The sequence below is a fragment of the Lontra canadensis genome, unplaced genomic scaffold, assembly GCF_010015895.1.
Source record: "Lontra canadensis isolate GAN:19392208 unplaced genomic scaffold, GSC_riverotter_1.0 scaffold36, whole genome shotgun sequence".
Classification (NCBI taxonomy): domain Eukaryota; kingdom Metazoa; phylum Chordata; class Mammalia; order Carnivora; family Mustelidae; genus Lontra; species Lontra canadensis.
In genome coordinates, this window is record NW_022631030.1 from 10,548,127 (window position 1) to 10,572,230 (window position 24,104).

At 55.1% G+C, this 24,104-nt stretch overlaps 1 protein-coding gene across 5 annotated transcripts in view; it reads left to right on the forward strand.

Moving 5' to 3' along the window:
* ST3GAL4 (ST3 beta-galactoside alpha-2,3-sialyltransferase 4) overlaps positions 1-23,860 on the forward strand; it is a 32,105-nt gene extending 8,245 nt beyond the window's left edge. For 3 of the 5 annotated variants that reach the window (XM_032868889.1, XM_032868891.1, XM_032868888.1), the window contains exons 2-11: positions 14,797-14,872; positions 15,172-15,244; positions 15,655-15,735; positions 16,571-16,668; positions 16,894-16,954; positions 17,492-17,587; positions 17,684-17,873; positions 18,578-18,721; positions 21,805-21,948; positions 22,245-23,860. In XM_032868889.1, coding sequence (XP_032724780.1) covers positions 14,857-14,872; positions 15,172-15,244; positions 15,655-15,735; positions 16,571-16,668; positions 16,894-16,954; positions 17,492-17,587; positions 17,684-17,873; positions 18,578-18,721; positions 21,805-21,948; positions 22,245-22,331 — 990 coding nt within the window. In that variant the 5' untranslated portion in view covers positions 14,797-14,856 and the 3' untranslated portion in view covers positions 22,332-23,860. Of the gene's footprint in view, positions 1-651; positions 931-11,192; positions 11,280-14,796; positions 14,873-15,171; positions 15,245-15,654; positions 15,736-16,570; positions 16,669-16,893; positions 16,955-17,491; positions 17,588-17,683; positions 17,874-18,577; positions 18,722-21,804; positions 21,949-22,244 lie in introns of those variants that run through there. The other 2 variants (XM_032868886.1, XM_032868887.1) reach the window with 2 other exon arrangements.
* Positions 23,861-24,104: the final 244 nt, after the last annotated feature.

Sequence of the window (24,104 nt, forward strand, 5' to 3'; positions counted from 1 at the left end):
TTGCCCCCCGCCTCCCAAAATGGAGGCGTGTGGGGGCTTCCTGCCCAGCGTCTCAACTCTGCCAAGGCGGAGGGAATGGGGAACAGCTGCGTTGGCCGATTCCGGCTCCGTATGGATTTGGTTTGACAACAAAGCTCCCTCTGTGTGTTCTCAGGCCCCTTACATAACCCGAGGGTGGGGAGTTGGGGGGAGGCAGGCAGGAGGAGGTGGAGATGGGGACAGGGAGACACCGGGACAGGATGGCTGAAAGGGGACAGGGACACGGGGAGGAGAGCAAAGGGGAGTGAGAGAGAGAGAGAGACCATTGGGAAGGAGAGAGGAGGAAACAGTGTGTCTTGACCCTACAATTCTACTTGCCGTCTTTGAAAGTGGGAACGAGCTGGATCTCTAGGGCTTCTGACTTTTGCCCAGTTGATGCCTCATCTTCTCCTTGAGCCCCACCCACCAGCCCCGGACCTGGACCCGGACCTGCTGAGGAAGGGTTAGGGATCTGTCTGGAAGGAAGGGTTTGGGGCTGGGCAACCCCCCACCCTGCCCCGCCCCCGCCCCGTAGCTGAGCACTTTCATAAAGAAGGGAGTCATTTTCTTCTCTGCTTTTGGGCTGCCATTCACTACTCCAGGCCCCTGGCCCGGCTCCAGAAGCCCCGCTGGCGACCCTCTTTGTTAATGGCAGGCATTCCCTGTGTCCTGTCAGGCTGCTCCAGGCCCCCGCCTAGCTCCCCGTCCCTAGCCTCTCGCCCAGGATCTCCCCACAGCTCCAGCCCTCTGCCCAGCCCATTGGAGGCCCTGTGGCCCTGTCCCCGCACTGCCCCCTCTGTCAGTAATCAAACATTCTCTTCTCACCATCACTATCCCTGCAGCTGTCCAAATACAGTGAGAAGAAAATGTTCTCTTTCCGGAACAGCTGGACTGACAGGCCGGGAAGGCCAGGTGAGCCAGCCAGGCTTGGGGATGGGCGGCACCTTGTCCCAGGTCCCTGCTCTGCCAGCTCCCGGGCAGGAGAAAACAGACACTTGGAAGAGGGCAGGAGGACCTGTGGGCCTCCAGGTGGGACCAGGGTCCCCGTGGCTGCGTGGTCTCCTGGGTTTTCTCAGGGTCTGCGTCTTCCCTGTGCCTCAGTTTCCCCGAGTCCTTATCTGGCACCAGGCTTCTTTGAAAAAAGCCTCTGGATCCCGTTTAGCCCTGAGGGCAGTGCTTGTCCCAAGGTAGTGGTGGAGTAACAGGGCTGTATTCTTGGAAGCTGAAAACAGGGAGGACTCCTCAAAGGACCAGGGGAGGAGCTCTGGCAAGGCCCCAGATTTGGGGTGCTCGGGCACTTGGTTTGACCCCTGGCACCGCCCTCAGTTAGATTTAGGGTGTCTGCCCAGGAGGTATCCCATAGGACCTGAGCCATAGCTCCGTGGAGAGGAGGTGTGGGCGAAGCCCAGACCTGTTGAACGAGCCCTAGAATCCTCAGTCCCCAGGCCCTGAGCAGCTTGTGCCTTGCCCTCCCACCACCTTCCCCAGGTCTGGGATGATCCTGAAATTGCTAATGCCTCAGGGCTGGAGACATGAAGGCCTGAGTGGGTCAGGGGGGTGGCTAGGGGAGGGCCTAGGAGTTTCCTCAATTTGAGGGGGAGGGGGGTTGGCCAGGAGGACAGTCCCTCTCTGAGGGATCAGGGTTAGGTGTCCGTGCAAAGAGGCCAGGCCAGGAGGATGGTGAGTGAGGGCGCCAGGCGGGGGTACCCTTCCCCGGGCCAGCTGCCTCTGGCCCATGCGTGACTGAGGTCCCAGGCTGCCCTGAGACACTCCCCAGCCCTTCTGGGGACATCCTTACGAGGCTGTGAATCTTCCTCCCGTCTGCTTCCCTGCAGCCCCTCTGCCCCAGTGCCCACCTCCCCAGTACCTCTGAGCATGACAGGAGTGGGGCTCCCTTGCTGGGAGCTGGGCTTCTCCTGGCTAAGAGCCAGGAGTCCAGGGTTTCTCTTTACCCAACTTTCAGAGGTGAAAAGAAGGCCCCAGAGGGCCAGCGTAGCCACTCCCTGCTCCTCTGGAAGCTCCCGCTCCCTGGCTGGGAGCCCCAGGGACCTGTAGCCTGACAAACAAACCGGCCACAGCTGAAGGTGAAGTTGAAGCCGGGTGGGCAGTGCCCTCAGCCGCAGGATGGGGGAGGAGAGCACCCTGGCCGAGGGGGCCCAGCCGACCTCAGAAGCTGTATGTTGGGGGGAATGGGCAGGGGAGGAGAAGGAACGAGGGGTGTGTTCCTGTGTACGAGTGTGTAGGGTTACTACGTTCCTCTGTGTTTCCATGTCGGGTCTGGGTGTGCCTCTGAGCAGAGAGCTGTGTGTTTCTGTAGAGATGTGCTTGTAGGTTTTTGACACAGGAGGGTTCGAGCGGGCAGGAGTAGGGTGGGCTTGAGGGGTTCAGAGTGTCTTTCTGGGGCCTCCCAGCTCTGGGTTGTGGGTGAGGCTGTGGGCATTCAGATTGGCTGCACATTTACCCTGTGGGAGAGCCCTGGGGCAGAAGTAGGTGTTGGTCCCCTCTGATCATGCCAGCCAGCCCTCCAGCCAGTGCTCCCACAGGCTGTGCTCTAGGCTCTGCCCCGAGGGACCCCCCCCAAGGGTCAGCACCTTCCCCAGCAGCACTTCAAATGCTAGCCAGGCGTCCCCTTACGTCATCGCTGACGATGTCCTTGGAGGAGAGTCGGTTCAAAGGTCTCACCGATGTGCAACAATCTTAAAAGGGCCTGTCTTACTGGCTTCGCCCTTCGCAGGGGACAGGCTGCGGCCAGAAGTGCAGTCTTGATTTTTCTTCTTCCGGGTTGCATTCTTGTCCAGGGCCCCACCCAGGGGCCCTATTGCCGCCCCTGAGCATATGCGCGCACCCCGAGCCCCACTCTCAGCTCTTCCTCTCACTCTGTCAGGCTCCTGCTGGGAATTCAGGAGTGGGTCCTCCCCTGTGGACACCCCAAAGCCTCCCCGTTGCAGAACCGCCATTGCAGGGCAGTGCACATCACCAGGGGAGAGAGGTCTCCCTGCTGCTCCATCTGGAACAGCCGTGCTGAGAGCCACCCTTCTTGGGCCAGAGCTGGCAGGCATAGTGTTCACCTCCCTCGAGGTCCCAGGACTGAACATGGCCCTGCCCTTTCCCCGAGTGGGGACTTGAGGAGCACCTGCCTGAGAGGGGACAACCAGCAGAGGGAACATCACTCTGGAAAGAAGTGAGGAGGGCTACTGCTTTTGGAGCTGCTAGGGAAAGGGGGTTCTGGCCAGCGGAGGGGGCCCCATCTGGATCCCCTTGGGATGGCCATCAGGTGGGACTGATCAGGGGCCCGGGCACCTTCTCAAGGACGTGATGTACCCAGAGAGAGAGCTCAAGTGGCTTGTCCAGTGAAGCCTGCTCCCTCTCTCCCACCCTATGCTTCTCACACCCCAGCAGTGCACCTAGGGTCTGGCCAGTACAAGGGGCCCGGGTTTAGTGCGGACCAGTCAGGGTGGCAGTGTCTCTGCCTCTCTCCCTGGGCAGCTGTGTGCATCCTGTGTCGTGTGTGCTGTGGGCTCAGCAGCCAGGAGAGGAGAGCATGTTCATGGTTACTGTAGCAGGTGGGAGCTGCGGTTGTGGACCCCTCCCTTTGCTGGGATGGGGAAACCTTGCGTGGAGAGGAGCTACCGTGCTCTGGGGCAGAGCTGGACCAGGAAGGAACCCCTGCAGCTTCCTTTTGCCAAGGGCCCGGTGTCAGCCTGGTCGGAGCTAAAGCTTCAGGCTTCCAATCCCAGGATGGCTTTCAAGGCTCATACACATTCCAGAACTTGCCCTTGTGACCTGCATTTCACAGAGGAAGAATCTGAGGCCTTGAGAGATCTAGGACCTTGTCCAGGGATGCCTGGACCCTCACTGCGGAGGCTGGGTTGGACCTTGGGTTTGTGTCCAGGACCCTTTCCTCTGCCTCCAGGATGCCAGAGGTGCTCAGGGGTCTGGGGAGGGGTGGCTGGGGTTTTGGCTCAGGCAGACCCTCTTGGGGAACAACAAAGGAGGATGTGAGTTTACCTGGGTAATAGGGCACCTTCAAGCCCTGGAGCTGCCCTGGGACCACCCCAGCTTTTGATGAGTGATATCAGCTCATTGGATGGTCCCGTCCCCCCAAAGCTGGTAGTGATTCAGGGGAGTCAAAGATGGTGATAGCGACTTCTGCAGAAACCACGCCGCCTTGGTGATAAGGGTCTGTTTGTGCACTTAGCCACATGTGTTTGGCAAAAAACGTGGCGCTTGGTGGCTTTGCCGGCTCTCAAGCTGAGCCTCTAGCAAGCCCCTGGCGCCTTGGGTGCTCAGGTCTTTGCAAAATAAGGGCGTGGGATGCTTTCATTTGATGAAACTTTCTGTCCACACTTGTTCTGCTCATGCATTTTAGACATCTGTTCATTTCCGTGTTTGTCTATGACCCACCATGCGACAGGCATTAAATTTGGGGCTGGAGATGGTATGGACCGCATGGAGTTCCGCTTTCTCGGGGTGCACGGATTCAGGAGTACAGGACATGGAGCGGTGTCGTTGCTACAAAGGGAATAAGATGGGGTAAGGAGGCGAGTGTGGGGGTAGAGAGGAGACCTCTGGCTGGGTAGGCTGGGACCGTGTGCTGGGAGCAGCACGGGAGAGTGGCCAGGACAAGGGAAGCCAGGGAGGGAGGTCCAGGCTTGGGATTCCAGATCCCGACCATTTTCACTGCAGGCAACCCCTGCCCAGACAAGGACTCAGATGTCACACTGTTGGCACTGACTGCAGCCCCCTCCCCCACCCCGACCTTCAGTCCTGTCTCCATTCTCAAATGGGGCTCGGAGTGTGGAGGGGGCATGCAAGCTAAAACCTTCCTTTGGGGAGGGGAGGGCGTGTTTAGGAAGCGTCGGGGAGGCCTGGCCGTCATCCAGGACTTTCTCAGTCCCGTGGATACTCATTTGTGTGTCGCGTAAGGCTCAGTGTTTATTTCTTTGCTTTTGATCACGGAACAGACTGACTAAAACATACTGTTTCTTCAGTGATGTTTTAACCACCCCGCATTCCAGACAGCTGCAGCTTTTGGATTCCACTTAGCACACGAGAAAGAAATATGGCTAATAGTCACTATTCACGGAGCATTTCCCGTGTGTCTTTTCTCCATTATCTCGCTAACCAGCCCAGCGAAAATCGTGGTAGGGGCTCCTTACCTCCAGATTGGGAGACCGAGGCTTAGGTGTGCTAAGCGGCAGAGGCAGGGTTCAGTCCTGGTGGCCGGTCCCCGAGGCACAGCTCTGGGCCAGAGTAGGCCATTCCTTGTGACCTGCTTGCCAGCACAAACGTGGCCATCTGCATGGGCCCTGGGCAGGTGCAGTGTGTGAGGGATAGCCGAGAGGCCGGTTCTGCACAGGCACTGGGGCAAGTTGCCAAGGTCAGGAAGAGGTTGGGTGTGGGCAGAGCAGAGATTGGGCTGGGGTGCCAGGTGACAATGTCCCCTTGAACTCTGCCTCCATGCTCAGAACCCTGACCGCCCGGGAGGAGTGGGCAGGATGCAGGGAAGAGTGGAGACTTCCCAGCTCTGCCCCGCCTTGAGACCTCGGGACAGTGCTCACTATGGCTGTCCCTCAGAATGACCAGGGCCCTCTGCAGGCATCCCAGACACCCTGAGTTAGCCTCTCTGAGATGGAGGCCAGGAAAGGTCTACTGCTTTAAGTTTCTACGCGTGCTTCCTGTGCAATCACAGACATGGCCTGGTCCAGCGAGGTCCGAGAGGAACGCAGTGGGAACCACAGTTGCAAGCCACATATGTAATTTCAAATCTTACAAAATGCTAAGTTAGCGGCGCCTGGCCGGCTCAGTGGGAAGAGCATCCCACCGTTGATCTCAGGGTCGTGAGTTGAGCCCAACGTTGGGTGTAGAGATTACTTAAAATAAATAAAATTTTATGGGGTGCCTGGGTGGCTCAGTCGGTATACTGTCTGCCTTCAGCTCGGGTCATGATTGGGGGGTCTTGGGATCCAGCCCTGCGCTGGGCTCGCTGCTCAGTGGGAAGCCTGCTTCTCCCTCTCTCTCTGCCGCTCCTAATGCTTGTTTTCTCTCTCTCTCTCTTTCAAATAAATAAATAAAATCTTGAAAATAAGTAAAAAAATAAAATTTTAAGATATGTTAAGTTAGCCACATTTTTAAAGAGTAAAAATGAGGAAATGAAATAAATCTTACTATTTTAACCCAGTAGAGCCAAAACATTACCGCAGTGTGTGATCAGTATAAATCATTCTTAAGGTGATGGTTCCTTTTTATTTTTGTACTAAGTGTTTGAAATCTAGTGTATGGTTCCCCCTTACAACAAACCTCAGTGTGGACCAGCCACACGGCAAGGACTCCAGAGCCACGCTGGCTGGGGGCCACCGTGGGGGACAGGGCAGGGCTGGTGCTGTCCTCTGCTTTCAGAAGAGGCCTGTGGAGGCCAGAGGAGGGAGGGGACTGGCCGTGTTGGTGGTGACCTGAGTTCAAGCCCCAGCTCTGGTAGTACCTTTAGCTTTGGCTCCCTGGGGCCGAATTCCTAGGCTCCTGGGTGGGAGGTCTGAGGAGGGAAGCTGACTTCTTTATGCACTTTTGCTACCTGCCATTAAAAATCCCAGAGCCCCTGCGGGGGCAGGGGGGCCCCTGGGGTAGGTCCGCAGCCCCACCAGATTTTTCCTTTTCTTATCCTAGCTCTGAGTCCATCCTGGTTGATTCTCTACCCCGTCACACAGCTTCAGGTTTCTCACCCAGACAATGGAATTCAAAGCCTCTACCCCACCCGCGCAGACACCAGAAGTAAGATTTTCAAGTGGTTCCCTCTGGTGTCTTGTGACCGACAGCTGATAAAGTGGGTAAAACAGTGTTTCTATCCAGGAGGCTGCAGGGCTGGGCTGGTTGGGGTGCCTGATGGCAGGGGGGAGGTGGCAGCCTGTGGACCCCAAGGGTGGGGAACAGAGAAGCTTCTGTGCTTCCGTGGGAAGCCTACCAGGCCCCTTTCCCTCCAAGCTTGGGTGGCCGGACAGACTGCCCCATCTGCCCACTCATGCGCCTTGAGGCCGTTGGCCAGTTCCTCAGCCCTCTGCTGGGGCCAGGGCAGGCCTCTTGCTCCCCCGACCCCACCCCGGGCACACTGTGGTCCCACTGTGCTGTTCCGTGATGGGGAGAAGGCAAAGTCTGAAGGCTGTGTCCTGCCAGGGCTTGGGCCAGAGTGGATAGAGCGAATCTCAGACTCCTGTTACTGCCTCTTCCTCTCTGGTTCCAATGACGTCCCTGACGAATTGATCATTTATTAATTCAGTGAATTTGTATTGAGAGCCTACTGTGTGCCAGTCACTCTTCTAGACATGGGTGATAGGGCAGCGAACAAAACAACTGGAAAATCTTACAAGCAGGGGAGGGGGACCAGAAACGTTGGATGTGTACGGGATTTTTAATGGCAGGTAGCAAAAGTGCATAAAGAAGTCAGTGAAGAGATACTGAGCCCCGGTCTCTCTTGGCCACAAGAGGCCATGGAGAATTTTTGAGCTGAGAAGTGATGCAAGTGACTGACCTGTCCTGGAGAATTGCCATTAGCTGGCCATCTCCATCCAAGAATGAGAGATTAAAGTAGGTTACCCAGTGGCCTATGTCACCATCTTGCCTTACCTAGTGATTGTATTAGCTGCATTAACTTCACCGTCCTGCTTGAGTGTCCTCTGGAATGTCAGCCGTGGAGTCTGAGCTTGGAGGAAACATGACCCTAGATTCCTAAGGGGAAATGTGGGAAAGCAGGTGTCACGTACAGTCCTCTTTGGATGGACAGGGTAGCCACCCGAGTTAGGGCCCAGGAGGCCCGGCTGACCAGCTGAAGGATTCAAGTCCCGTGCCAGGGATGTGATGTGATAAGTGAGAGCAGCCTTAGCCAGCATTCCTGGAAGTCTGGTGTCCAGATGGAGGGCAGCGCTAATCCCGTGGCTACAGTTGTATGCACTGGAAGCATGCTGGAGAGCTTCCCGAGCAGCCCCAGGCCACGGCATCGGATAGAGACTGTGTCCCATGAGGAAGCTGCCTGAGAGGGAGCACGGGAGGCTGCTTGTAGCTGTTGTAAGCATTCTAAGGACTTGGATCTGATAGAGGACCGAGTTCCGTTACCTGCTCCGAAGAACAGCCCTGGACATTCCAGAGACCACGGAGTCTAGGGACTCGTTCCCTTATAGGAGATCTGTTGACGCCATAGGGGTTCGGGGGCTTGACACGTGGGCTCTGGAGCCAAGCAGCCAGAGTCGCAGTCTTTGTCCTCACGAGCTCTACCTCCCTAGGCAAGTAGCTGACCCTTCTTGAACCCTGGGTCCCTTTTTCTGCAACGGAGGTCATGATCGTGCTTAACTTATAGGGTTGAGATCATACTTGGACAGCCCTTAAAAATGTCTAGCGGAGTAGTTCTCAGCATTTGGTAATGTCTGGAGACAATTTGGTTGTCACAGCCGGGCACTGGGGTTCCTGCTGGCATCTGGTGGGTCGAGGTCAAAGATGCTGTTAAACATTCCGTGTGCACCCCCCACAACAGTGACTTATCTGGTCGCCAAAGCAATGGCGAGGGGATGGGGACCCTCCTGGTGTCCCACAGGGTAAGTGCGCTGTACATTTTAGTAATTAATAAGGGATGTAATGCGTGTTTAATCTCATCTGACTGCTTGTGTGTCAGATGTTTACAAAACATCAGCTACCTTCTGAACCCTATAATAGAGTCTGAAAATACAAAGAACTCTCCCAGACCACAGAGGTCATAGTCTCATGGGCCAGATACAAAACATAACATAACATAAAATTGTATTAGGGGATAAAGCATCTTGTGATCCAGGTCTAATAGACTCTTGGTGTAAACGAGCCTCCAGTTTCAGGTCAGTAGATAGTGGGTGAGACATGAAAAGCAGTAATTATATAACATGAAATTATATTACTTGTTAAGTGCCAGAAGCAAGTTATAAACAATATTTGGTGAGAAGAAAAACATCGGTTCTTAGAAATATCGTAAAAGACTTCACAGAGGAAGAGCCCTTTGGACTGGTGCTGGAGTGGGGTTGTCCTTGGGGGAAAGGGGCTTAGGGTATCCTGCTGCAGAGGTGGGCAGAGGGGAGGGGGAAAGGCAGCTTCCGCGGTGTGCTTGGGAAGAGGGTGGGAGGTGTGCCTTCAGCACCTAGGGCCCGAGGGTAAAGGCTTCTGATGGCCACTAAAGAGCTTTGGCTTTTCACTTAAGGAATGGGGGCCATTGAGGCAGGAGGGTGGTTTGTTCCAAATTATTTCTTGCAAGCATACCTTGTTGGCAGTTCCAAAGAAAGGGGTTGAATGAGGAAAGACATGTGACAGAGACCAATTAGGAAGCAAATGGATTGGGATGGGATCCAGACTTGTTGTGTCTCAAGGAGACAGGAGATCAGGAGATGGAGGACTGTATTCTAAAGCATTTCTGAGGGGCATCTGGGTGGCTCAGTTTGTTCAGCGTCTGCCTTCAGCTCAGGTCATGATCCCAGGGTCCTGGGATCGAGTCCCGTGTCAGGCTCTCGGCTCAATGGAGAGCCTGCTCCTCCCTCTCCCTCTGCCGCTCCCCTGCTTGTGCACTCTCACTCTCTCTCCCTCTTCCAAATTAATTAATAAAATCTTAAAAATAAAGTGTTTCTGAGGCTCTAGACCGGTGGCCTTCATGCCGCATCTGGGTTTTATTTTATTTTATTTTACTTTATTTTATTTTGTTAGTAACTGCTACACCCAACATGGAGCTCGAGCTCACAACCCCGAGGCCAAGAGTTTCCTGCCTCTACAACTGAACCAGCCAGTCACCTCTCAGCTGGGTTTTGTAAAGCCTCACATCCCCTGTGCCTCCCACAAAGCCAAGCATTCAGTAGTTGCTCAGTGAGCTGGTTGGAATGAGGAAATGGGGTAGAATCAATCATGCTTACTAACTGTTTTGTGGGGATGGCGTGAGGCGGGGGCAGATGTTGGAAGACTGAGTTTATGATCCTGTGGGTACGGGAGTGGATGGGGCAGAGTGGGAGAAGCGGTCTAGCTGGTGACGTGTTAACTGGAGAGTTAAGGAAGATGCAGGTAGGAAGGGCCACAGGCAACCAGAAACACGAGGGTGGGGTCTGGGGAGGGTCTGACTCATCAGGGTAGGATCAGCAGGCAGACATCTGAAAATGAATGAACTTGTCCTGTAATAAAAGGCAAGAGAGCAAAGGTTCAAGGACAGATCCCTGGAGAATGCCAGCTCTTAAAGGGACTGGCGCCAGAAGAGACTGTCACTGAGAGAGGGAAACAGGGAGAGTCCTGACTCAAGCCACAGGCATTGGCCGACAGTATCAAAACCTTCAGAGTAGGAGGCAGAGAAAATAGAACTTCCTCAGGTTTGGCACGAGGCTGCTGATGGCTTCAGGAGGAGGAGGAGCCATTTCTGCATGAAAATTCAGGTGGGAGCCGGGGTGGGGTCGGAGAGGATAGGGCACAGATACAGAAGTGTGACCAGCGGAGGTGGACATGCAGGGATGGCCGGAAGAGGAGGTGGAAGCAGAGAGGGCTTTGTTTTTTTGGGGGGGTGGTGGAGATCGAAGTCTGTTTAGTAGGAGTGAAGAGGAGAGAGGGCAGAAGCAGGGCAAAGGGGGATCCCTGATGGAAAGGTCCTGGCGAGGGGAGCAGGGATCGATGTCTGGTGGAAGCACTGGAGGGAACAGGAGGGGTGGTTGAGTCTAGATGGGGCAAGCAGGCAGCTCCAGTGTTTTCCCTGCAGAAACAAAGGGACAGTGACATTGATTACGTGACTTGCTCAAGGTCTCTGAACCAATAAGAACCGAGCCTCTGCTTCTCCCCGCCTTGGTCTTCCCAGACCCCTGCTCGGGGACAGTTGACCGTATCCCTTCGCTGGGCCCCAGGGCTCCAAGGGACCTGGCATCACGCTGTGCCCTTGGGCGGGTGCGCATTCCGTTCCTCCTGCTTCACGTAGCAGGTGGGTGCCTGCTGTGTGTGAGGCGGAGAGTGTCCGCCCAGCCCGAGGCACAGTGGCCCCTTCCGGGGCCTTCATGCTTCACCCTGTGCCCCGGGCTCTGCCCTCCAGCGAGGTCCGGGGCCGTGCTCGCGGCCTCAGGTCAGCGAGGGACTGCTGCGCTATTTGGCAGAGCACCTGAGAGCACGCGGGCTTCCTGCCCCAGGGTCAGCTTTGCCTAGTGTGTCGGGGGAGCTGGTCACCCTGGCGGCTGGTGGCAGGCAGGAGCTGCTGCATGTCGGACATGAGTGGAGCAGAGTCCTGCTCTCTGGCCCAGGTACTGTCCTGTGACTTTCCCCGTGTCCTTTCGTACCCAGGGGTCTGGTCAATAACGCGGGGCGGCCCACGGCCGGGAGAAGGCTGTGGGTCCACCTGGGGTAGCCGCCACCGGACAAGCTCGGGCGCCAGGAATGTCTGCGGCTGCCGGGCTCTGGTCGGGACTTGGCCCAGGGAGGGGAGGGCTGGGCTGATGACACCCCAGACTGGGGTGGGGGGGTCTTGGGGCAAACTTTAAGCCTCAGCTGTCTGCTTCTCACACACCAACACCGTTTGGGAACCAAGACGTCCATCGCCAGGCAGGCTTTCTGGGGAGGAGGTCAAAGGGGGCTAGTTGCCGTGTTGCTTGGGATCCGACTAGTCCGCTGTGCTCACCTCCCGCTGCCAAAGGTCTCCACCACCCCAGTGGGGCCTGGAGGGCGGTGGAGTCTGTATCTTTCAGTTACTGTGGAGCTCGCTCGAAGTGCTGGTGTCCGTGCTGGCTTCCCTGTAAGAGAGGTGTGGGGGGGTTGGGTTTTGTTTTGTTTTTCACTTAGGAGTGCCTGGACACTGCCTTTAACCCATTAAATCAGAATCTTGGAGACTGGGGCCGAGGCCTCTCTGTATTTTTAAACTCCTCAGGTCCTGGCCTTAGGCCAGTCAGGCCAGCAGTGTTATGACCTACTGATACAAAGGGAGCTGCCAGGAAATGGAGTGAGTCCTGGTCACGAAGACGGAGAGAGAGTGGAAGGGAGGAGAGGGTGAGGTTCGTGAAGTCGGGAGGTGTTAGGGCTGGGAGGGTCCTGGTGTGGAGCTCTGCAGCACGGAGCGTGGTCCCCGCGGAGCGGCCGGGCACCACCTGGGAGCTGGTTAGAATTCGTGTCCAGCCTCGCCCACTGAGTCAGAAGGCACACCTCAAAGTCCGAGCGGCCTGCTTTGGCTGTCATGCGGACATCCTCACCGCCCTTGTCCTCCTCTGCGGTTCTAAACTCTCACGGCTTGTTAGAATCCCCGGAGGCGCTCGAGCAGATTCCGCTGCTGGGCCAGACGCATCAAGTCCCAATTCCAAGGTGTGGGATCCAGACGCTCTTAATTCTTTTTTTTTTTTTTTTAATTTATTTATTTGACAGACAGAGGTCACAAGTAGGCAGAGAGGCAGGCAGAGAGAGAGGAGGAAGCAGGCTCCCTGCTGAGCAGAGAGCCCGATGTGGGACTCGATCCCAGGACCCTGGGATCATGACCTGAGCCGAAAGCAGAGGTTTTAACCCACTGAGCCACCCAGGTGCCCCTATTTCTTATTTTTAAAAAATGTTAGCACCCTAGGCGATTCTCCTGTTCAGTCAAGGTCAAAAACATCCACCTGAACCAGTGTTTCTCAGGCTTGAATGTGCCTGTGACTCCTCAGGTGATCTTATTCAAGTGCAAATCCTCATGTTGTCAGTGTGGAGGGGCAGGAGAGCATGCATTTTTTTTTTTTTTTTAAGATTTATTTATCCATTTGAGAGAGAGAGAGAGCACGAGCAGGGGGGAAGGGGAGAGGGAGACTCGCCAGCATACTCCCCACTGAGTGTGGGCTCGATCTCATGACCCTGAGATCATGACCTGAGCAAAAATCCAAGAGTCAGATGCTTAACTGACTGAACCACCCCGGTGCCCTGAGATTATAAATTTCTAATAAGGTCCCTAGTGATGCCCGTGGTGCTGATGTGATAAATATATTTTGAGCTGCAAAATATATATATTTTTTGTGTACTCAGAGTGGAGCGTGGGGGCAGAACATCGTCTCCATAATACAAATATATAAATAGTTCTACACAATATTTATATATTTAAAATATGTTTTAGGCTAACTTCCCAGTTTCACAGCCAAAGAAACTGAGGGTCAGAGAGGGACAATGACCCCCCCACCACCACCACCGCCAAGGTAACCCAATGTGCCATTCATCAGTAGTACTTCCTGAGCACTGGCTATGTGCTGGGCCGTGTGCTAGATGCTGGGAATCAGATTGCATTGGTACCCTCAAGTAGCTCATACTCCAGTGGGGAAGACAGAGAGCAAGCAAGGAAGTAACTAGGCTCAGTATAGATCAGGAGAAGTGCTCTGGACTGTGCCGGGGTGAGGAATGACTTGGCAGCGGCTGTAGGAAGAAGGCATGCCACTTTCGGAGGAGGGGTCAGAGAAGCTTCTAGAACCGTGACTTTCACTGATGTCTCCTAACTACAAATCCAGAACTTCACTAGATAGGGTCATCCTCCATCCCTACTGGGGTTTGGGGATGGGTGCTCCTGACTCTCCTGAGGATGCCTGGCTCTGGTTCCACACCCCTCCCCCCACCTGCCAAGACTCTCATTCTTTGGTGTTTGTGGACTCAGAGCGGAGCGTGGGGGCAGAGCATCGACTCCATAATAGGACAGTTCAGGATAATTGATTTATGATTAGTAACAAAAACCAGCTCTCATCCTGATGCTGTCTCCTGCCCTGAGGAAATAATTGGAGGTTTTCCAGGTCTCCCTGAGAGCTGGAGCTTCCGTCCCTGTCCCCGGTCGATCCCAAGGATCACCTGAGCTGCTTGTGAAAATGCCTGTCCCAGGTCCCGCCCTCTCTGATTTAGCAGACCCGGGGAGGAGCCCTGGAATCTGTGTTTGCAGGAAGCGGCCCAGGGTAACTTCTGATTCAGGTGACGGGGGTGGGGAACACTGAGTGGATGACAGAAATGGCACCTGCTGTCCCGCACCTCTTGGTGTTCTGTGCAGGCTGTCTAAATTGTTTCCCCTGTGACTCTGCAGCGTGGCCCTGGCTGAGTTTGGGTGTAGGGACCTCTTTGCTTATGTGTGTTTAGCAGCTGACCCCCTTCCAGAGCCCTGTCCTTGCCATGCCAAAGGGTCTCCCATCTTCTCTGACCAATGCCTGCCCTCCCCCGCACTCCCATTCAGACAATTGCCTCCATGGAACTCCCTCCACCCCCCAGCGCTGGGAGGATGAGGGCTTGGACCCTGTTTGCATTTAGTTAGAATCTAGAAGGACTGGGGGGCCATCCACAGCCCCAGCGCCAGGCCAGAGTGGATCTGTTTGGCTGGAGTGGTGGGAGACCGAGGACAGAGAGGTGGGTGGTAGCAGAGACAAGGGACTGCTTTGGATGGCGGAGAATGATAAATGTCCACTGCCTAAATTACAAATCATAGCCCCATACAGTTCACTTCCATGGCAAATGTGGGTAGAACTTCCCATCTTCCTCCTGGAGCTGGCCCTTCCCAGGTCAAACTGAGGAAGGGGACCAAGAAACCACGCCAGGGAAGCTCGAACAGGCCTGTCTGGCGTGGGACCTCATCTTTGAGGAGTGCGATCTGGGTTCCCTTTCCCCACCTGTACCCCAGATGCTGCTTTCAAGGGATTAGAGGATGTCTGCTCTCTGGGTGGCCACCCTGGAAGCAGCTCTGTGCCTTCTGGAGAAGGAAAGGCAGGCTGCGGTTGTGTCCTCCAGGCTCTAGGTAGAAGGTTTCCAGAGCTGACCATACACCTGTGACTCCTAACCTCCTAGGTGGCCCGAGGCAGCCGGGATGACAGCTCTCCCCAGGAACCCTGCTACCCGCTGAGAAACATGATCAGCAAGTCCCGTGAGTGTTGTCCCAGGGCTCCCCGACCCTGAAGGATGGGCCCCCCAGAAGCAGTCTTCAGCATCTGTGACCCACTGGGGGCTGTGGAGGGACAGGCAGATGGCCAGGGGGCCCTCTGTTCATCTTGAAGGACCATAGAAACACAGGCTCAAGCCCGGTGCTGGAAAACCACGGCCAGGCGAGGGCTGGGGACCGGGTCTGCTTGAGTTGGAGGTGGCAGGGGCCCAAAACAGGGTCGGTGGCCTGGGGCCGTCTCTGCCTGTCCCTGCCTCTAGCCCCTCTGTGCATGTGCCCTGCAGGCTGGAAGCTCCTGGCCATGCTGGCTCTGGTCCTGGTCGTCATGGTGTGGTATTCTATCTCCCGGGAAGACAGGTACTTGGAGCTTGGGTCCAGCTTCCCGGTCCTCCCGTTGGTTCTTCTCAGCAATGGGCTCAGGGATGGAGTGTCAGGGGTGGCCGACCTAGTGGGGCTGGGAGGGTTCAAAGGGCGAGGGTATGGCCCCTTCCTTCAGCTTTTAGCGCGATATCCTTCCAGGAAGGTTAGATAGTGGGTTCGGGGTGCAAGGTTTGTGACTCCTCCCCAGAGCTGCTCAGAGAAAGGAGAGCTGGATCTGCCATGAGTTGGTCTGAGTGAACTTGGGTTGAGAGGATTCTACCCTGTGCGTCACTCGCTGGGACCTGGGGACCTATGTCATGGGAGAAAGTGGAGGCTGCCTGGGACGCTGGCCCCTGGGCCCGAGAGGTCTGACTGGAGCTCCTGCCTCCTCCCTTTTCTGTCTCTAGTTTTTATTTTCCCATCCCAGAGAAGAAGGAGCCGTGCTTCCAGGGAGAAGTGGAGAGGAAGGCCTCTAAGCTGTTCGGCAAGTAAGTACTTAAGGCTGAGGTGGGGCGGGTATAGGGCGAGGTGGGCGGGGAGTTTCAGAGGGTGGGGGCCTCAGTGCTGGTGTAGATGGAGGGGAACGCGTTAGTGGACATGGGTTAGGTGACCCGTGAGGGGAGGAGAGGCCCTTGAACATACAGATATATAAGCAATATAGTAAGACAGAATAATTATGTTATTATATACAATATTATATAATATATAAATATAATTTTTAAAAGATTTTTATTTATTTGACAGACAGCCAGAGAGGGAACACAAGCAGGGGTAGTGGGAGAGGGAGAAGCAGGTCCAGGGGGGCTCCATCCCAGGACCCCAGGATCATGACCTGAGCCAAAAGCAGGTGCTTAACGACTAAGCCACCCAGGTGCCCCATTAATATAATTTATACATTGAGTTGGAGGTTTCAGGGGCCCCAAATATTATATATTATACATTACTTTTATATATTATAAATAATATGTTTATTATATATAATGTTATTATATATTATAATTTTATATATTACATAATATAAAAACATATACCATGAATATATATTACTGTATATTAAAATATTTAATATATTTAAGTATAAAAATATATAGTTTATATAACATATTACATTATATGATAAAATATCATATAATTATATCACTAAAATATATAATTATATATAATATTATATTAATACATGATATATAATAATTATTATATACAATATTACATACTACTATATATGACATATAGAATATTAGTCAGGGGCCTGACCTGACCCTGGCTTCTGGCTTCTTTAAGATTAATCCCTTTCTCATCCCGGCCCTGCATTCACCTCCGCAGCTACTCCCGAGATCAGCCCATCTTCCTGCAGCTGAAGGATTATTTCTGGGTCAAGACACCGTCTGCCTATGAGCTGCCCTACGGGACCAAGGGGAGTGGTAAGAGCGGCTGGGTGAATGGACTTGGTGGGCTCACCTCGGCCACGCTGCTTCTCGCTCTCTGCTGCTCATGGTCCCGGTGCCCACGCTCTGAGCCAGGCTCCGATGCTGAGGTCAGAGGAGGAGGGGGCAGCAGAGGCTCTGAGGAGCAGTGATGGGAGAGCTGGCAGCCTTCGGGAAGCTGGCTGTTGTCATTGGCCCCTCCCAATCTGCATCTTTTTGTAGAAGACCTGCTCCTCCGGGTTCTAGCCATCACCAGCTACTCCATCCCAGAGAGCATCCAGAGGTAAGGAGACAGTCCTTGCCCCGAGTCTGGGCACCTTCTCCTTTCCGCCTCCCAGAGATAGTCATGGGCCAGCACCTCCCAGCGAGACTTCCTATCTCTGCTCCCCTGGGGCCAATTTGACCCTTCTTTCCAGCCTGCCCGTCTCCAGGGGAGGCAGGGACGCCAGTGTCCACGGCAACTGGACCTGGGCATCCAGGCGCTGGAGCAGGCAGGGTATTGCCCTAATGACACGCGGACCTGGGCAGCAGGCGAGGGGGCTTTGAAATGGGATTTCTTATTAGTCCCCACTAGGAGCCTTCCCTCCTCTCCTCCTCCGCCTTCTGTTCTCTGCTCAGTTCCTCTGCCGTGAAAGCCCAGGGCTGGGAAGTCAGCAGGACCCTAAGTGGGGCTCCTTGGAGATGCCGGGTCCGTGGGGATCAGAGGCCGAGGCATCCTGGGAAGGAATCCCGAGCCAGGCCCCAGGCAGACCCAGATCAGGAGTTAAGCAGCACGGGCACAGGGGTCTCCCTGGGGGCTGATCACCGTCTCCCACGGCAGTCTCAAGTGTCGCCGCTGCGTGGTGGTGGGGAACGGGCACCGGCTTCGCAACAGCTCGCTGGGGGACGCCATCAACAAGTACGACGTGGTCATCAGGTCTGTAGCTTGGGCGCTTGTCCCTTCTGTTTGGGAGGGACTGTCGACAGGCCCATGGGCCTCCGGCTGACGGGCCTCCTCCTCCCGGCCTTTCAGATTGAACAATGCCCCAGTGGCTGGCTACGAGGGCGACGTGGGCTCCAAGACCACCATGCGTCTCTTCTACCCGGAGTCCGCCCACTTCAACCCCAAAGTGGAGAACAATCCAGACACGCTCCTCGTCCTGGTAGCTTTCAAGGCAATGGACTTCCACTGGATTGAGACCATCCTGAGTGACAAGAAGAGGGTGAGCGGGGACTCGGGGGATGGGAGAGGGTGGGGCTCCGAGACGGGACCCTGCCTGTCTGAGGACCTCACGCTCTACAATGTCTGCCCTGTGAAAGCCCAGGAGGGGAAGGTGTGAACTCCATGTTCTGTGGGGCTTCTGAGAAGCCACCACAGCAGCCAGGGTCTGACAGCCTGCAGGCATGAGGTGGGCACTCCAAGCTTGAGGCTGCCCAGGCCAGGGAAGCTGCCAGAAAATGTGTGTGCCAGTGAGAAACCTGGGAGGAAAGCAGCTGGTCAGTAGTCCTCTCCAGGCAGGGGTAGGCTAGAACAGAAGGTCTGTCCTTCTGGGTGGTGTCCCCTGTGTCTTTTTCTCATCTAGTCAGATGCTGACACTGGTCCCATCGAGCATTTTCACCAAGGGTTTACGCAGCCCCATGCTTAAGCCCCTTCCACCTGTTTGGTGGAAGTGGGCAGTAGTTGGACCCGATACCCTACACAGCTTGTCACTGCGGCCACCCCCCTGCTCAACCAGTAGGGTCCTCCCACCTCTCCCCACTCCTCTCTGGTCACCCTTTCCCTCTTGGGTGCGGGCCTGGCCTCCACGTCCCTCCCGTCTCACCCTGCACTCCTGGGGGCCTCTGCCCGCTGAGCACTGCCCAGCTGGACTTGAGAAACAGGCGTGTGCGCACCCCCATCTCTCCCTTCCAATCGTATGCCCCGCAGGTGCGAAAGGGCTTCTGGAAGCAGCCTCCCCTCATCTGGGACGTCAACCCCAGGCAGGTTCGGATTCTCAACCCTTTCTTCATGGAGATTGCAGCGGACAAGCTGCTGAGCCTGCCCATGCAGCAGCCGCACAAGATTAAGCAGGTGCGTGCGGGTGACGGTGGGTGGTGGGCTGGGAATCTGGAGGCTGGGACAGGATGTTTCTAGAGGCTTCGGAAGCCCTGGAGGACCCCAAGAGGGGGGAAAGTAACAACAGAGACCCGAGGTTGCATTTGAACAGCTCCCAGACCCCTGTATTCAGTCCAGTGTATTTGGCTGTGGGCGGGGAGAGTTGGGGGAGGATGTCTGCTGAGCAGAAAGTTAGGGGAGCGTTTTTATAAACTAGGGAGTTGCTGGAACAGTCTGTGGCCTTGACTTTAGAATGTCTGCAGTTGGCTGTGAGGTCACTTTATCTGTGATCTTATCTTGGAATGGATTCGTCAGAGTGAATTAAAGGAGCTCGAGCTTCGTTTGTCTTGCGTGCCCTGCTTCCGTGCCATGTATCAGGTTGGGGAGTCACAGTACAGTTCTGTAAGCTGTGGTTTGCGTTTTAGCCCTACCTTCCCAAGGACTTCCACACGTGCCGTCTGAACCCCTAGAGAGGCCGTGTGGGATAGTAGTTGTCAGAGATAGCTAGTAAACATCGCCAGGACTTGGCTGTCCTGCTTCTTACTCTGTGGCCTTGAGCAGATTGGCCACTGGGAGCCTTATCTGTGTGGTGAGGACGGTGTTCAGTGTTCGTACTGACCTTTTAAGGCCCTTGTAGAATTTAAAAACACAATTATATAACATGCCTATCACGGAGATTGGTACACAGGGGATGCTCACTGTATTTGCCAAATTTCGCAGCAGAAAATTTTATTCTTCACTGAATATCTACTCTGATTCAGCTTAGGTTGAATGCCTTCTTTTGTGGCTGCTCAGTCCCTGGCCTCATGTTTGCACATTTGGGGTGTAGGATATGCACCTTGCCCTGAGGACACTCAGTCTAGCAGAATAAACATACAGGTTGTAACAGGGAGTGGCAGCATGCCCTAGTAGGGAGTTGTTCCCAATGCTGGAGGAGCTGAGAGGAGGGGCAGACCTCTGCTGGGAGTCCCCCCAGCCCCCAACCAGAGGAGGTGGTCTTGGAGTTGGGCCTTTGAGGGGTTATGGGGCCCATCCGGCAGGGACTTGGAGAAAGGGTACTTCCTTTGGCAAGACCAACCAGCTCCTCCAGCACTGAGTTCTAGCACAACTGAAGTGGAGGGGAACAGCAAGGAGGCGTTTTATGCCCCTGATCGGGTGTGCGGCAGAGGACGAAGGCTGGAGCGGGGAGATAAGAGAAGAACCAGGACCCACCTTCTGGCTGTGGGAGGGGGAAATGGAAGGCATGCCCTGGATATAGCAGCTTCCCATTGCTGCTTAAAAAACCACCAGAGTTGAGTGGCTTTAGGTATTGCCTACTGATAGACTCATAGTTCTGGCCATCGGTGGTCCAGCGGGGCACAGCTGAGTTCTTATCTGGAGGCTGGAGTGGGGTGGGGGGAACACACTTCCAGGGTCCTTCTTGTCAGAGGTATTTAGTTCCTTACGGTTCCAGGACTGAGGTCCCGTTTCCTTTGCTGGCTTTCAGCCTTGATACCCTCAGCTCTTAGAGATTGTGTGTGTTTCTTTCGAGAGAGCCCCCTCCACCTTCCAGCCGGCAACAGCACGATAAATCCTTCTTGTGCATCCCACCCCTGACTTCCTCCACTGCCGACCTCTAGACTCAGATGCTAAAGCTCATTTCATGAGGTCAAGCCCACCAGGATGCTCTCTCTATCTTAGGGCCAATGGCACCTGTAGGGCAATTGAATGTCATGTCCTACGTCTCAGATTGGTAGGTTCCACGTGCACCCAAGGATCACTGGGGGCTATTTTAGTGACCTCCTGCAACACCATTTATTTTGCAGGTGAAGTTGAGAGAGTTCTCGTAATTCTAGGTTTCCAGCTTAGACAGCTAGCTGGGTGGTAACATGCTTAACTAATATAGGGAATTCAGGGGGAGAGGAGTCTGGCGGGTTCCAGGAGCCGGTGATGAGGCAGAGCGGTCTAGCAGGCCCTGGAAATGTGGTTCAACAAACATGTGAACTGGGTAAGAACGTAGTGGTAGTCAGAACAGCAGGAGGGGAAAACCCCAGCAGGAAGAGACAGATGAAATGACGGCAATGCTCAGAAGGGACACTGGGGCAAACCTGGGCTGACAAGGTCCAGGGAGCAGTTCATAAATGGGAGTGGGCGGCAGAAGTGGTCAGGAAGGCAGGGTGTTGGAGCTGAGGAAGGCAAGATTTGGGATGCCTGGGTGACTCAGTCGGTTAAGCGATTGTCTTCAGCTCAGGTCATGATCCCAGGGACCTGGGATCAAGTCCCACATCGGGTTCCTTGCTCCACAGGGAGCCTGCTTCTCCATCTGCCTCTGCCTGCCTCTCTGCCTACCTGTACTCTCTCTATCTCTCTGACAAATAAATAAAATCTTAAAAAAAAAAAAAAAAGGGTTGAGGTTAGGGTATCACGTTGCCCATCCCCGTGGACAAATTAGGGATGGAGAAAGTAGGTCTCCCCCTCCCCGCAGAGCAGCCCATAAGGTGGGTGGGAACAGTGCTGCTGTCCCCACTTCACGGAAGGGGAGAGCCCATCCTCATCAAGGGCCACACAGCCCGTGAGTGGGGGCCCCCCAGGTTTTCTGAAAGAGGTGAGGTTTTCCAAGGCAGAGAGCAGAACCTTTCCACTCCTTGAATGAAGTTGTCAGCCTCAGTTTCCCCATCTGTAAAATGTGTCCACCTCCAAGTGCTTTTGTGAAGACGGGACACACTCGTGTTCTGCAGGGTAAAACGCTCAACGCGGAATCACTGCCTCGAGGCCCAAGCCCTCCCTGAGGTGTGTTGAGCCGGCCTTCCAGCCTGGTGTCCCTGAGTTACCTGTGGCTACTTACATTTAAATTTAAGTTAATTAAATTAAGTATACAATTAAATAAAGTGAAAGAGTCGGTTCACATGCATCTGCACCAGCCCCGCGCCCCTGCCCAGAAGCTGCACATGGCTGGTGACTGCAGTGTAGACGGCATAGAGGAAGAACATTTCCGTGAAAGTCTATTGCGAAGTGCTAGCCTAGAAGGCGGGGAAGGATGCAGGTCTCCCTCTAATACCTCCCCCCCACAACCCTTTCAGAAGCCCACCACCGGCTTGCTGGCCATCACGCTGGCACTCCACCTCTGCGACCTGGTGCATATCGCCGGCTTTGGCTACCCAGATGCCCACAACAGGAAGCAGACCATTCACTACTATGAACAGATCACACTCAAGTCCATGGTGGTGAGCGGCCCCTGCTTCTGAGCTGGCTGGGACAGAGCTGGGGACCCTGGGGAGGGGGATGGTGAGAGTGGTGCTAAGGGCTCAGATGCTGCTCGAGGGTCAGAACTGGAACTCAGACCCCTGGTCTCCTGGCCTAAGTCTTCGGTATCTGGCCATACGGGTCGTGTTGTCCTTCTGGGAGCCAACCCGGGGCAGGGAGCTCCTAGAAGTGCGGGGGCTGTGGGGGGCATCAGAGAGTGCTGGGCCGGGGAGGTCCCTGGGAGTTCCTTAGTCTGCTTCCTTGGCTGTCTCCACAGGGGTCAGGCCACAATGTCTCCCAGGAGGCCCTGGCCATCAAGCGGATGCTGGAGATCGGAGCAGTCAAGAACCTCACGTTCTTCTGACTGGGGCGGAAGCTGTATCCACCCGTCTGCCCGCTCTGCCGCCTGAACGACCCCATCCGTGGCTGTGGGGGTGCCTGGTGACCTGCTTGGACTCCCCCTCCCCTGTGTGGAGAGGGGTCCTGGTACTGGCCGGGCCTGAGACAGGGCCGTGCCCCTGGCTGCTCTCAAGGCAGCTGGATCTGGTCAGGATGGAGGCCCCGGGGTGGCTGGAGGCCATCCGAGGCACGGGCTTTGTGCCATGGTGCCCCATCTCCACCAGTGCCGGGGGCTTATTTAATGGGCTATTTAATTAAAGGGTAGGAATGTGCTACGGGCTGGTCCCATGGCGTCGAAAAAGGGGCAAAATACAGTGTTCTGCCCACTTTTGATAAAAACACAAAAGTGCAGGGCCTACTAAAGCCTAGCCCCAGAGTAGGCCTCCCAGGAGGGCAGGGACGTCTGGAGCGGGTGGGTGCCCTTCGGAGAGGGGCTGCTATCTCCCAGCAGGCATGGGAAAAGCACTGGGATGGGGGTCCCACAGAGAATGGGCCCTCATCTAGAAAAGAGGTTTGAAACCTAACATTAAACTATTTTTCCTAAAATGGGAGCAGTTGTGACACCCTGTGTCCTTCAGGTTGGGGAGGACATGGATGGGGGCAAGTGGGTCATGGCAGGGGGCACCCTCTCCTAGCACTAGACAGGCTTGTTAAAGACCAGCAGTGTCTCTGGGACCCTGTGGGACCAGAGGAGGCCACGGTCATTCAAGAAACAATTACTGGGTACAGTGCTTGGTGCCAAGTCATTCATTGTCACCCTGGTGAAGCAGGCAAGCAGGTGACACCCAGAGTGGGCTGTCTGCTGGACACCCAGCCTGGCATTCTTCATCCTGGTTTACATCCTAAAGGTAGGGAGAGGCAGGAGGATGCCAGATGGGAGTGGCGGAAACCCATCCTCCTCTCTCTGCTCCCTCTCTCTCCCCCTCCAGGCCTTCCTTTCTGAAACCTCATGCTGGGAGGTGTGTGTTTGAGGACAGGGGTGGAGTAAGACAAAGGAAGCCAAGTTTCCTTTCTCAGATTAAGTGGGAATCATAAAATGGAGTTTACAGAAGGTCCTGCCCAGTGGCCCAGGCTGTCAGGATTGGGATGGGCAGGGTTTGGGCCATGTCTGAGGGATTTGGCAAGGCCTGTCCCGCCGGTTGCCGGGCCAGGGGACAAATGCTGTTTTCCTTGGGTTTCTAGAATTAGGAGAGCCCTGCCATTTGCCTGTATCTCCCTGCTTTGTTCTCCATCTTCCCAGGCCCTGCTTAGCTGCCAACTGGGCATCTTTCCACCCCCACAGCTGTTCCTTTACATCTGGAGCCAGGAGGGAGAGCTGGAACTCCCCTACAGGGAATGGGACTCACAGCTGTGTTCCTGGCTTTCTCGGAAAGAGTTGCAGCCTTGAGGTTTTGAGACAGCGAGACTGGGACAGGACAGATAAAGAGGGGCAGAGATCTGGGAGAAGCAGGGGAAGATGACCCACTTCTGGGCCGAACGTTGGAGGAGCCTTGCGAACACCTATCCTCAGGCCCCAGAACAGTCCTGAGGACCATCCCTGGGCATAGAATTGCCTCTATTGCTAACCGCTAACCGTGCTCTCCCTAGGGGAGAGGGGGAGTCCGAAAGCAAATAACGGCCCCAGCCTCTGCAGCCCCTAGTCCTCTCCACTCTACAGGGGCAAGCTTTGTCTCCCAGGCTTTGACCTGGGTGTTGTGGGGCGGGGGGGAGTGGGGGACAACCTGTTGACTCCAGCAGG